The 13,457-nt window shown below is 40.9% G+C and overlaps 1 protein-coding gene across 1 annotated transcript in view; it reads right to left on the bottom strand.

Moving 5' to 3' along the window:
- FOXP3 (forkhead box P3) overlaps positions 1-13,457 on the bottom strand; it is an 84,766-nt gene that overhangs the window by 46,736 nt on the left and 24,573 nt on the right. Inside the window, exons 2-3 of the mRNA XM_075324281.1 lie at positions 4,296-4,425; positions 4,124-4,219 (exon numbers count right to left, since the gene is read on the bottom strand). Coding sequence (XP_075180396.1) covers positions 4,124-4,219; positions 4,296-4,406 — 207 coding nt within the window. The 5' untranslated portion in view covers positions 4,407-4,425. The remainder of the gene's footprint in view (positions 1-4,123; positions 4,220-4,295; positions 4,426-13,457) is intronic.

Below are 13,457 nucleotides of genomic sequence, written 5' to 3'. Positions count from 1 at the left end.
ATCTCCCTAAGGTCAACAATGCTTGCTTAAGTAGTCTTTTACTAGGCATTGCCCCCACTAGCCAGATTCCTACTCAACACTGATGAGGGGCAAATACCCCGAAACGGCTGTCTGTGGATGGATACCATGTTTGGTATAGGTGGTCTCCTTGACTGGAGACTGCCCTTCCCGTGGTTGTTCCTTCCCGGTGAAAGACCTGGCTAGTTTCCTGCCAGCGTTGAGAAACACGTGATGGTGTCTCCGCGGCTTTCTTATTTATATGAGATATTGACAGTCCTGACTGTCACCTAATATGTATTTTTTGGGGCTAGGACATACAGAACGAGTGAAATATGATTAAAAAATTGCATTCCACTCGGACCTATGTAACTCTATGGGTTAGTTTCCGTCTGCGATTATTTTATCAGCCCTAATCAGACCGTGAAAACAGTCACAGCATGCTGCGGATGTAATCAGATCCGTATTCACTCGTGCTCATACAAGTCTATGGGTGCGAGTGACACATCGCACTGCACTCGGATGTCACTGGAGTGCAGTGCGATAATCGCATCAGCTGGCAATGGAGAAGATAGGGAGGTTAATCCTTCCTTCTCGTCCGCAGCTGTGATCCGATCGCAGAATCGGATCACAGCGGCATGACACTCGCTTACACTCGCAGCACAGTGGGAATTAGCTATCGCATCCGATGCACTCATGTACGATCGTGTGGCCTTAGCCTAATTCCCAAAATAAGGCATACACTATTCTAGATATTGCTGGGGGTCAAACACTGGAGGACACAGACAGAAGAGGGCCCCTGTGCAAGAACAATAAATATACAGGCCCTTTACAGTGCCATAACACAATTCCACCTACTTTGGATGTGTAAATGGGCCCTCTTACCTATTGGGCCCGGTTGCACCAATGATATGTCCTCCCTTAGGGTCAAACACCATGGACAAAAAGCAATCCTGAGAAGAGGCCCCTGGAAGCCCAAAAAAGGGGATAGAGAAGCATGTCTTGGATGGAGCAGTTTTCCGCTCCATTCATTGTCTATAAGACTGACGGAAAAAGTCAAGCGCTTTATTCTAACATTCAGCACTTAATTACAGTTTGGTAGAAGAGTCATGCAGTCCCTCTCTCCTCCTGGCTTTATAGGCCACAGGCTGGAATATGTCATTCTAAATCAACTATGGTGGCATCCAGTGTAGAAATTAGGCCACTGCGCATGCGCCGGAGCAGACGTTAAATTTCATGACTATTCTTCTGAATTGCTCCACCCAGATGACACTTGAGGATTAATTAGCCTATAGCACATGCACATTAAACAGGGACCGGTTGAGAAATGATGGCGAAGTAAATAACCTCAATGGCAAATGTGGGCGCCTCCTGGCTTTATAGGCCAGAGGCTGGAATATGTCATCCTAAATCAGCTATGGTGGCATCAAGTGCATGCGCGGTGCACAAATAAGGCCACTGCGCATGCGCCGGAGCAGGCATTAAATTTCATGACTCTTCCTCTGAACTGCTCTGCCCAGATGACTCTTGAGGATTAATTAGCCTATAGCACATGCATATTATACATGGACCGGTTGAGAAATGATGGCGAAGTAGTATACCGCTACGGCAAATGTCGGCGCCTCCTGGCTTTATAGGCCAGGGGCTTGAATTTGGTGGCATCAAGTGCATGTGTGGTGCACAAATAAGGCTACTGCGCATGCGCCGGAGCAGGCATTGAACTTCATGACTCTTCCTCTGAACTGCACCGCCCAGATGACTCTTGAGGACTAATTAGCCTATAACGCATGCACAGTTATCTAGTGGAGAAATTATGGATAAGCAGTATACTTCTACGGCAAATGCGGATGCTTCCTGACTTTATAGGCCAGGGACTGGAATATGTCATCCTAAATCATCTATGGTGGCATCCAGCGCATGCGCGGTGCACAAATAAGGCCACTGCGCATGCGCCGGAGCAGGCATTACATTTCATGACACTTTGTCTGAATTGCACCGCCTAGATGACTCTTGACGATTAATTAGCCTATAGCGCATGCACATTATACAGTGACCATTTGAAAAATGATAGCCAAGCAGTATACCGCTACGGCAAACATGGGCGCTTCCTGGCTTCATAAGCCAGTGCTGGAATATGTCATCCTAAATCAGCTATGGTGGCATCCAGCACATGCGCGGTGCACGAATAAGGCCACTGCTCATGCGCCGGAGCAGGCATTGAACTTTATGACTCTTCCCCTGAATTGCACCACCTAGATGACTCTTTACGAATAATTAGCGTAAAAGCACATGCACATTATACAGGGACCGATTGAGAAATTATGGCAAAACAGTATACCACTATGGCAAATGCGCGTACCACCCAACAATCCTATCCCATTTGCGCACACGCATAACATATATGGCCGATATCAGGAGCCTTCCAGTGTTTTCTGGTCTCTCTGGCTCATAATTAGCGACAGAACCAAGACTTTGAAGTAAGAGACTCCATCATCATCTCTTTCCAGGAATTAAGACAAGCAAATTATGAGTCAATCCTATAATTATCCTAAGGAGCCTACCACCCAATTCTCCATTTGTCTTAATCATTTCCTTTTAAGTTGGGAAAATACTTTTATTATTTTATGTTTATTTGATGTTTTAATTGCTGTTGATCTTTAAAGGTGCGGTACGCCCATGAAACTGGATTATCCTATAGGAACTTTCATTTTTTGGAGCTCTAAAGTACAGGATTGCTGATTAAAATAAACATATCTATGTAGTAGGCCACCCTTAAAGGGATCCTTCGAGGATGACTTTACTTATGAAACTAGTAGTACAGCGGTATAGGTCCTAGTACAACAATAAAAATGATACCTGTTTTGTAGCAATTTATTTTCTTTACTTGATATTTTGGTAAGTGAAGCATAAAACCTATTAAAACCCCAAAGCATGTTTCGCACCTACTCTGGCTTCCTCAGGGGGTACAGTCTTACAAGTAATACACGGAATGCTACATTTTTTCTTTACTTCTTTATTTGATATTTTGAAACGTGAAGCATAAAACCTATTAAAACTCCAACGCATGTTTCGCCCCTACTCTGGCTTATTCAGGGGGTACCGAGTCCTATAAGTAATACACAGGATGCTACATTTTTCTTGACTTCTTTACTTGATATTTTGTTACATGAAACTTAAAACTTATTAAAACCCCAAAGCATGTTTTGCCGCTACTCTGGCTTCCTCAGGGGGTACAAAGTCTTAAAAGTAATATACAGAATGCTACATTTTTTCCTGACTTCTTTACTTGAGTTTTTGGAATGTGAAGCATAAAACCTATTAAAACCCCAAAGCATGTTTCACCACTACTCTGGCTTCCTCAGGGGGTACATAGCCTTACAAGTAACACACGGAATGCTGCATTTTTTCCTGAATTTTTAACTTGATATTTTAGAACGTGAAGCATAAAACCTATTCAAACCCCAAAGCATTGTTCACCGCTACTCTGGCTTCCTCAGGGGTTGCAGAGTCTTACAAGTAAGACACGGAATGCTACATTTTTTTCCTTACTTCTTTATTTGATATTTTGGAACATGAAGCATAAAACCTATTCAAACCCAAAGCATGTTTCGCCTCTACTCTGGCTTCCTCAGGGGGTACAAAGTCTTAAAAGTAATACACGGAATGCTACATTTTCTTCTTACTTCTTTACTTGATATTTTGGAATGTGAAGCATAAAACCTATTAAAACCCCAAAGCATGTTTCGCACCTACTCTGGCTTCCTCAGGGAGAACAGAGTCTTACAAGTAATACACAGAATGTTACAGTTTTTCCTTACTTCTTTACTTGATATTTTGGAACGTGAAGCATAAAACCTATTAAAACCCCAAAGCATGTTTCGCCACTAATCTGGCTTCCTCAGGGGGTACAAAGTCTTATAAGTTATACACGGAATGCTATATTTTTTTCTTACTTCTTTACTTGATATTTTGGAACGTGAAGGATAAAACCTATTAAAACCCCAAAGCATGTTTCGCCACTAATCTGGCTTCCTCAGGGTGTACAAAGTCTTACAAGTAATACACAAAATGCTACTTTTTTTCTTACTTCTTTACTTGATATTTTGGAACGTGAAGTGCCACTTACCGGATGGATCACCACTGCTTGTTTGTTTTCATGAAGCAGAGCTCGCAGGTAGGAGGAAGCTGGGGGGCTTACCATGATATAAGGACTCTGAAGGGGCTGCTAATATAACATATGTTTATTAGTACTGAGAATTATTGTATCAATCACACGTTTTGTTACTAACAGACATTACTTGAGGAAGCTGTGAAGCATTCCTGCGACTCCATTGATCGTTCTGCTCCTTTTCTTTCCCATCGCTCTCTGGAGATGAGGTCTGCACGGTCTTGTCTTGGGAGCTAGGCATCGGGGTCTTGAATCAACTGCTAATGAAGGGATAATGCAACTGTTATTACCTTTTTAGATTGGGGAGTGGTAATACACCCCCACTAAACTGGGGGTATATTGTCACTGAACTAGACTGGGGGGTCGCAATACACCCCCCCTCCACTAATTCTACAACTGTACCTGCATAGAGAGAAAGAGGGATCAGTAATAGGAGATGTCTAGGATGGGTCTCCTGGGCTTATCTTTTTTTCTTAGAAACTGCGCCACCTTTGCCTTTGAGGTTGTGTCTGGTATTGCAACCCATTACCAATCAAATAGGGCAATATTAGACGCATCAATACCCCCCACATTTTTTATTGCACCGACTCCACTAACGGCAATAGTTTATTTCAATCATCCCTCGAAACAGTTAGTACATCTATATTTTAATTACAGCATGGCTTTAAAACTTACCCATCCACTGTGGATATTGCCACCTGTCTTCAGACTACGAAGAAATCTAAAAAAAAATGACTTTCAATGGAAATTCCCCTCCCCCACCAAAGATCGGTTTTCCATTACGACCGGTACTCCTATTTCTCAAGTACCTTTTTTTTAAACAAATATTATCGTTGGTTTCTCTTGTCTGAGCTCCGTCTTTACAGGAAATGAAGCCACCGTGGGACGTGTCTGTATCTATTGCTTCCCTTCCTGTGACACTTTATGAATGACAGAAGAAAATGGCCTTTTTTTTTACATGTTTTCGTAACCTTTGTAAGAATGAACTCTTTGTCTGACAGTACCATAAATGTAAAAAAAAAAATTATTTTTTAAAATCTCATTTTTACATAAATTATATAAACAGCATATATATATATATATATATATATATATAGTTATCAATATTATATATGTATATATCTCAATATTATCTATATATCTCAATATTTATATATATATATATTATATATATATATATATATATATATATATATATATATACACACACACACACATATCTTAATATTATATATGTACATATAGATATATATATGTATATTATATACAAAGTATATATCAATATTATTTGTATATATGTATAAATATATATATATATATAAAGATATATATATTGATATTATATATAAATATTTATATATATACAGTACTAATAATATTGATATATACTATATATATCAATATTATATATATATGTGTCTCAATATTATATAAATATTTATATATATCACTTATTTTTATATATATATATATATATACATATCTTATTATATATGTATAGAAAGATAGATATATTATATATACAGTATATATCTATATATACGGTATATAGCGATATTATTATATATATATATATATATATATATATATATATATATATATATATATATATATATATATATTAATATTATATATATATATTTATATATATATACAGTACTGTGTATATATATATATATATATATATATATATATAAATACTATATATATATCTCTCAATATTATATATATCTGACTCAATATTATATATACATATTTATATATATCACATATATATATATTACCACTATTTTATATATATACAGTATATATATATATATATATATATATATATATCAAATTATGAATTTTAAGCGGATTTTAATTCTCACGTGGGTCCTTGTTACACAATGAAGAAGTTTTATAGAAACACAAAAAAAATGTGTATATATATATATATATGTATATATATATATATGTATATATATATATATATATATATATATATATATATATATATATATAAATTCTATTTATCTATCTTTTTTATATCTATTTATTTATTTTTTTTAAATCTTTTTCCTTATAATTTAAAGCTGCAGGAAAAAAAAATGGCACAAAAAACATTAAAATATGGTGCATTTTTTTGCTTTTTTATAAGATGCAACTGGCTAGAATAATGCACCAAAACTAAGCAGAAACTGTTCAACAAATATGTATATATATTTATTTATACATATTTATTTATTCTTTTAATCTTTTTCGTTAAAATGTAAAGCCGCAGCAAAAAATGGCATAAAAAACATCCAAATATGAACCATTTTACGTTTTTTTATAAGTTGCCACTGGCTGGAATAATGCACCAAAACTAAGCAAAAACTGCAACAAATATTTTTAGTTTTTTTTAATCTTTTTCCTAATAATTTAAAGCTGCAGCATTAAAAAAAAAAAAGGGTTTGGTATCATTTTTTTCCATAAGTGCATGTGGTTTGAGCTAAAAATCATTTTTACAATTTGGTTTAATTATACATTTTGCACCGCTTGCCTTCTATAGCCCCCTGTTGCACTCTATGAGGAAGTTGAATTTGCAACAAAACAAAGCCTGTAAAAGCCAAACGGTGCAAAATTTTTCATGAAATCGAATTGCAAAAGTAATTTTTTTGCACTACATAAATGCATTTAAGTAGAAAAAAAATACATTGTTTCCCCAAGCATCACTAGCTATCCTGAAGAATGACCTGCTGACAGTACTTATATACTGTACATTTTACGCTGTGTTCACATGACTTTTAGACATTTTAGGCTGTGTTCACATGAGTTTTATACATTTTAGGCAGCGTTTACTAGACTTGTAGATATTTTAGGTTGTGTTCACCTGACTTTTATCCATTTTAGGCTGTGTTCACATAACTTTACACATTTTTGGCTGTGTTCATGTAACTTTTATACATTTTAGGTTTTGTTCACTTGACTTTTATACATTGTAAGCTGTGTTCACATGACTTTTATACATTTTAGGTTTTGTTCACATGACTTTTATACATTTTAGGTTGTGTTCACTAGACTGTTAGAAATTTTAGGCTGTGTTCACCTGACCTTTTTACATTGTAGCTTGTGTTCACATGTACATTTTAGGCTGTGTTCATGTAACTTTATACATTTCAGGCTGTGTTCATGTAACTTTTATACATTTTAGGTTGTGTTCACTTAACTTAGTGAGAAGTCTCCTAATTTGTATAAAAGTGTAACTGTGGAAACATCGGAGATTAACCCCCTCCTTACCCAAGATGAATACTGCAGCTTAAATGACCTGCAGTACCCTGTGGTGACTGAGGTCTCAGGGGCGCCCCTTTTACATGACTTTTATACATCTTGAGGGATGGATCTGCCTGTTTATTTGTATAATAATAATGCCAGATCTTTTTCTATTAGGGTTTGCTGCATGGAGCTCTGCACAGCACCTCCACATGCAATGCTGGAAATATAACCGTGTACACCGAGTTTGTATATTTTTTGTGACGTCCCGGGACTATTCAGGTCGTCACAGGGTACTGCACAAACTGCCCTCCCCGTGCAGTATTCAACCCCCCATGGTTCTGGGTCTCTGTCCTGCAGTACTGCCTCCATCAGCATTCCCAAATCCTAGATACACTTTGCACCACACCTGTCAGGCACACCAGTGGGCTGCTTAAACAGGAATAGGGCCGCCCACCTAGGGGTCAGACAGGGAGGTGGGAGGTGTCAAGTTAGTTGAGTGGTAGCCCTCGAGGCGTGAGGAGCTCTGAGGAAGCTGGGAGTTGGAGCTCCCAGGGGAGAAGTAAACTAGGTCGCAGACGGTGGTCTGGACCTAGAGGAGTCGGACTCCCAGTCGCAGGGGATTTAAGCTAGGTGCCTTGAACCCGTAGAGGAGGACGGTCGGCAGTCTGGTCCTATCACCGGTCTGGGACCGAAGACACGTCGGGGTACACGGACCCTAGGTCGGGGAGAAGCTTCAGGTGACCCGGCAATTAACCTGCGGAGGACAGGGCCTTTATGAACTGTTCCTACCAGCTCAGAGATCGGGGGCACTAGTGCAACGAGGGGGATAGGGCTTTCCTAGCAAGCGGCCCACTGAAATCCCAAGCGTGAGCTCCTGAGAGCAGGCTCCTTCACTTAGCCTTAGTGGGGAGCGGGGCCCGGACAGCTCCAAGCTACCGGGCCATAACGGACAATCTAAACTTTTGTGCCAGGAGGCAGGTTACGGACCACCAGGCAGTGTTGCAGGGGACGGGACCCGGACGAGCTCCCCTCGAGAGGCAACGGCAGTGAAAGACTTGGTTTACCCGGTTGTCAGTGTCTGCTTCATTGCTAAGTGAGTACTCGACTGGCCCCTGTACTGTGTTCCCACATCACCATCCAGAGTCCCGGGGCCTACCCCAACCCGTGGAGGGCAACGTCACCTAGCTGCCCCACTCCATCACCCCAGGTACTCCCAACGGCAGCGGCGGTACTCCCAATTACCACACACCACAGGTGGTGTAAATACCCCCTTTTTACATTTGAGTGTGGCTCCTAAGCCCCCGGGTCCGGAGACCCTCGAGCCACGAGCAATCACCACCCCCGGATCCGAGCGGTTCGATCCACTGCAGGGGCGGCACGTTTTTCCCATATATACATGGACATAATAAAATGAGTTGTCTTACTAGCAAATTATCATTATAATGTGCTCCCCTTATATTCAGATACTAGATTTTCGGCCATGAGAATACTCCGAGGTGACTGGATGTATATTGGATGGAGACACTAGGTGGCAGCTGTGGATCAGACATTATAATAATGTACGATGTGCTCAGAAAAAAAAAAAAAAAAAAAAAAAAAAATATATATATATATATATATATATATATATATATATATTTTTTTTTTTTCTGGTGGGTTGAAGAAATACAAAAAGAAAAGGAAGCCCAGGGTTCATTGATCGAAGGAATACAACTTTGGAGACTTGGAACTCACTATTTATGTATAATTAAACTGCATAAAATAAGTGGAATTACTTTTTTTCATTATTGAATATTTATCTTGTACTGATCCTACGTTATTATCATCTATTCAGAGCTGCATTCACAATTCTGTAAGCTTCAGAGCTGAAATCTACCAACATTCTTTGCATTTTCTCCATTCTAGGAGGTGTAGCTTTCATACCAGGGAGATAAAAGGAAAAATAACCTCCTCCATAGAAGCTTATCTAAGCTATTAGGGGAGTATTTATGGACAAACTTGTTGACTGTTTCCATTGATAACAGTGTAGAGCAGTGAATAAACATACTTAAAATAGGAAGTAACTAAAGAGACCCCCCCAAAAAAGAGGGGGAAGCGACATGGGTTCGGTTCTGCTGGCAGGTGATTAATTAATATTAATTAATTATTATAATATATAATTATTAATATATAATTATTAATTATTATTAATTATTAAGTATTTATTAATTAATATAAGATTAGCATGCTAATTATAATTATTATAATTATATAATTATAATAATTAATATAAGATCAGCATGCTTTTTACATTGCATCCTATGTCTGATATATGCCACTACTTGGCGTATGTGGAATAGTCGGCTTCATACAGGCACCACTGGGTTAAAGGATACATATAATTGTCTTTGCCTTAATTAGGAAGGATTTAATGATTTTAATCTTTGCCCTAGGCATCAAACGACTTTGTCACACCCTTACAGCGAACCTGTCGCCAGATTTCACAATATAGACTGCATACATTATTAAAAGATCTCTTAGACTTGATGAGGCTGGTGTACTTATTTTGAAAATCTGCATTGGAATGCCTAATTCTAATATGATAATGACCATTTTATTAGCTCTCATAAGTCCACGTGAATTCAGTCTCTGTCAGTCGAGCCTGAGTGCTACAGCTTCTACTGAGCAGTGTGAGATTTCAGCCACAGCAGGGAGGAGGGATTGTGAGTAGCTGTCAGTAAGGCTAGGTGGGTGAAAATCCAGTAACGTCGGGTAGGAGTGATATTGAGGAGCTGCTAATCAGTCTCTGCCAGTCGAGCCTGAGTGAGAGCTACAGCTTGTACTGAGCAGTGTGAGATTTCAGCCACAGCAGGGAGGAGGGACTGTGAGTAGCTGTCAGTAAGGCTAGGTGGGTGAAAATCCAGTAACGTCGGGTAGGAGTGATATTGAGGAGCTGCTAATCAGTCTCTGCCAGTCGAGCCTGAGTGAGAGCTACAGCTTGTACTGAGCAGTGTGAGATTTGAGCAGCAGCAGGGAGGAGGGACTGTGAGCACCTGTCAATTAGGCTAGGTGGGTGAAAATCCAGTAGCGTCGGGTAGGAAAGATATTGAGGAACTGCCAATCAGTCTCTGCCAGTTGAGCCTGAGTGAAAGCTACAGCTTGTATTGAGCAGTATGAGATTTCAGCAGCAGCAGGGAGGAGGGACTGTGAGCAGCTGTCAGTAAGGCTTGGCGGGTGAAGATTCAGCAGCATCGGGGAGGAGCGATATTGAGGAGCTGCCAATCAGTCTCTGCCAGTTGAGCCTGAGTGAAAGCTACAGCTTGTATTGATCAGTGTGAGATTTCAGCAGCAGCGGGGAGGAAGGACTGTGAGCAGCTGTCAATAAGGCTAGGTGGGTGAAGATTCAGCAGCATTGGGGAGGAGTGATGTTGGGAAGCTGTCAATCAGTCTATGCCAGTCAAGCCTGAGTGAAAGCTACAGCTTGTACAGAGCAGTGTGAGATTTCAGCAGCAGCAGGGAGGAGCGACTGTCAGCAGCTGTCAATAAAGCTACATGGGTGAAGATTCAGCAACACTGGGGAGGAGCGATATTGAGGAGCTGTCAATCAGTCTAGGTGGAGGATTTTACAACCATTCTGAAATAGCTTTTCAAACAAAGTACATCAGGCTCATCAGGCCTAAAGGCCCTGTCACACACAGAGATAAATCTGTGGCAGATCTGTGGTAGATCTGTGGCAGATCTGTGGCAGATATGTGGCAGTGAAATTGTGGACAATCAGTGCCAGGTTTGTGGCTGTGTACAAATGGACCAATATGTCCATGATTTCACTGCAACCACAGATCTGCCAAATATATATCTCTGTGTGTGACAGGGCCTTAAGAGGTCTGTTCAATAATGGATGAAGTTAGTATTGTGAAATCTGGTGACAGATGCAGTTTAAAAGGGTTATTCCATAAAAACATACATACCCTATCCACAAGATATATGATACATCCCTGTGAACCCCACCAATCACAAAAATAGGGGTCCCAAAGATCCCTATGTGAATCGAGCAGTAGTGAGCATAGCAGCTCTATTCACTGTCTATAGTAGTGGTCTAGTCACACGTCTAGTCACACAATTCCATGCACACAGGGGGCTTTGGGACCCCTTGCTGTTTAGAGTAATGATGGTTCCAGAAGCCAGATACCCCTGTCTCACTCAATCCCACCAACAGACGTATCCATCATAGTAAATGGCTGCTCACTCTCCCCAGTCCTGGGTGCTCGCTGCCTCAGAGTAACCCTTGTCTATGCTCTCTCCTTCAAGTGCCACATCCAATCAATTTCTACCTCCTGCCGACTTCAACTCAAAAATATTTCTCGGATCCGAACACTGCTTAACCAAGATTCCACACAAACACAAGTACATGCCCTCATCATCTCCCACCTTGACTACTGCAACCTCTTGCTCTCTGACTTCCATTCTAACACTCTCACACCTCTACAATATATCCTACAATTTGCTGCCCAACTAATTAATCTGTCTCCTCGCTATTCCCTGACCTCTCCTCTCTGCCAATCTCTTCACTGGCTTGGCTTCCCATTACCCAAAGACTCTAGTCCAAATCCATATCCATGACATACAACGCCTTCCACAACCTGTCTCCTTGCATCTGTGACCTAGTCTCCAGGTACTTGCCTGCACGCAGCCTCCGATCCACACAAGATCTCATTCCCTTTTCTCCTTATAGCTCCTCTTCCCACAATCGCATACAAGATTTATCCCATGCCTCCCCCATACTCTGGAGCTCTCTACCCCAACATATCAGACTCTCCCCTACTGTGGAAACCTTCAAAAACAACCTGAAGTCCTACCTCTTCTGACAAGCCTACAACCTGCAGTATACTTCAGTCCACTATACCGCTATATGACCAGCTTTACTCTCACCTACTGTACCTTCACCCATCCCCTTTCTTCATCTATACCGCTGCATGGCTGCCCTCACCTACCGTATCCTCACCCATCCCCCTAATTCCACTACACGAGCAGCTCTACCCCCACCTACCATATCCTCACCCATTCCACTCGTTCCTCTATACCGATACACAACCAGCTCTACCCTCAACTACTGTATCCTCACCCATCTCTCTCGCTCCTCTATACCGCTACACGATCAACTCTACCCTCACCCACTATATCCATTCCTCACCCATCTCTCTTGTTCCTCCATACCACTACACGACCTGCTCTACCCTCACCTACGGTATCCTCACCCATCTCTTTCGTTCCTCTATACCTCTGTACGATAAGTCCTACCCTCAACTTCGATACCCTCATCCATCCCCCTCATTCCTCTATACCACTGCATGATCAGCTCTACCATCAGCTACTGTATTTTCACCTATCCCCTTGTTCCTCTATATCACTACACAACCAGCTCAACCTCACCATCCATATCCTCACCCATCCTTCTCATTCCTCTGAACCGCTGCACGACCAGCCCTACTCTCACCTACTGCACCCTCACCCATTCCCCTTTTTCCTCTATACTGCTACACGACCAGCGCTGCCCTAACCTACTGTATCCTCACCCATCCTTCTCCTTCTTCTCTACCACTGCACAACCAGCTCCACCCTCACCTACCATATCCTCACCCATCATATTTGTTCCTCTACACCGCTACATGACCAAGCTCTACCCTCACCTACTGTATCCCCTCCCATCCCCTGTAGATGGTCAACCCTCGTGGGCAGGGTCCTCTCTTCTCCTGTACCAGTCTGAGTTTTATATTGTTCATGATTATTGTACTTGTTTTGTGCCTCGTTGTGCCCCTAATCTGAAAAACCTCCAATGACTAACTTACAGCTGGTGATATCCTGAAATCTGGCGATATGTCTTAGGTAGTTGCCATTTAACCCTAGAACGCGCAACCATAGAAATCTACCATAGAAAACACGTGACCTAGCAGGCCTGCGAGGCCTCAGGTATGCGTTCTGGGGGTTAAGCAAATCCTTTTTTCTAAAAAGTTACTTTAAAGTGAGAAATCTACATTTCAAAGTTTTCTGAAAAAAGCCGCCGGGGCATAAAACATCA

The sequence above is a fragment of the Anomaloglossus baeobatrachus genome, chromosome 9, assembly GCF_048569485.1.
Source record: "Anomaloglossus baeobatrachus isolate aAnoBae1 chromosome 9, aAnoBae1.hap1, whole genome shotgun sequence".
Classification (NCBI taxonomy): Eukaryota; Metazoa; Chordata; class Amphibia; order Anura; family Aromobatidae; genus Anomaloglossus; species Anomaloglossus baeobatrachus.
Note: the sequence above shows the minus strand (reverse complement) of the source record. Positions and strands in the feature narration are given on the sequence as shown.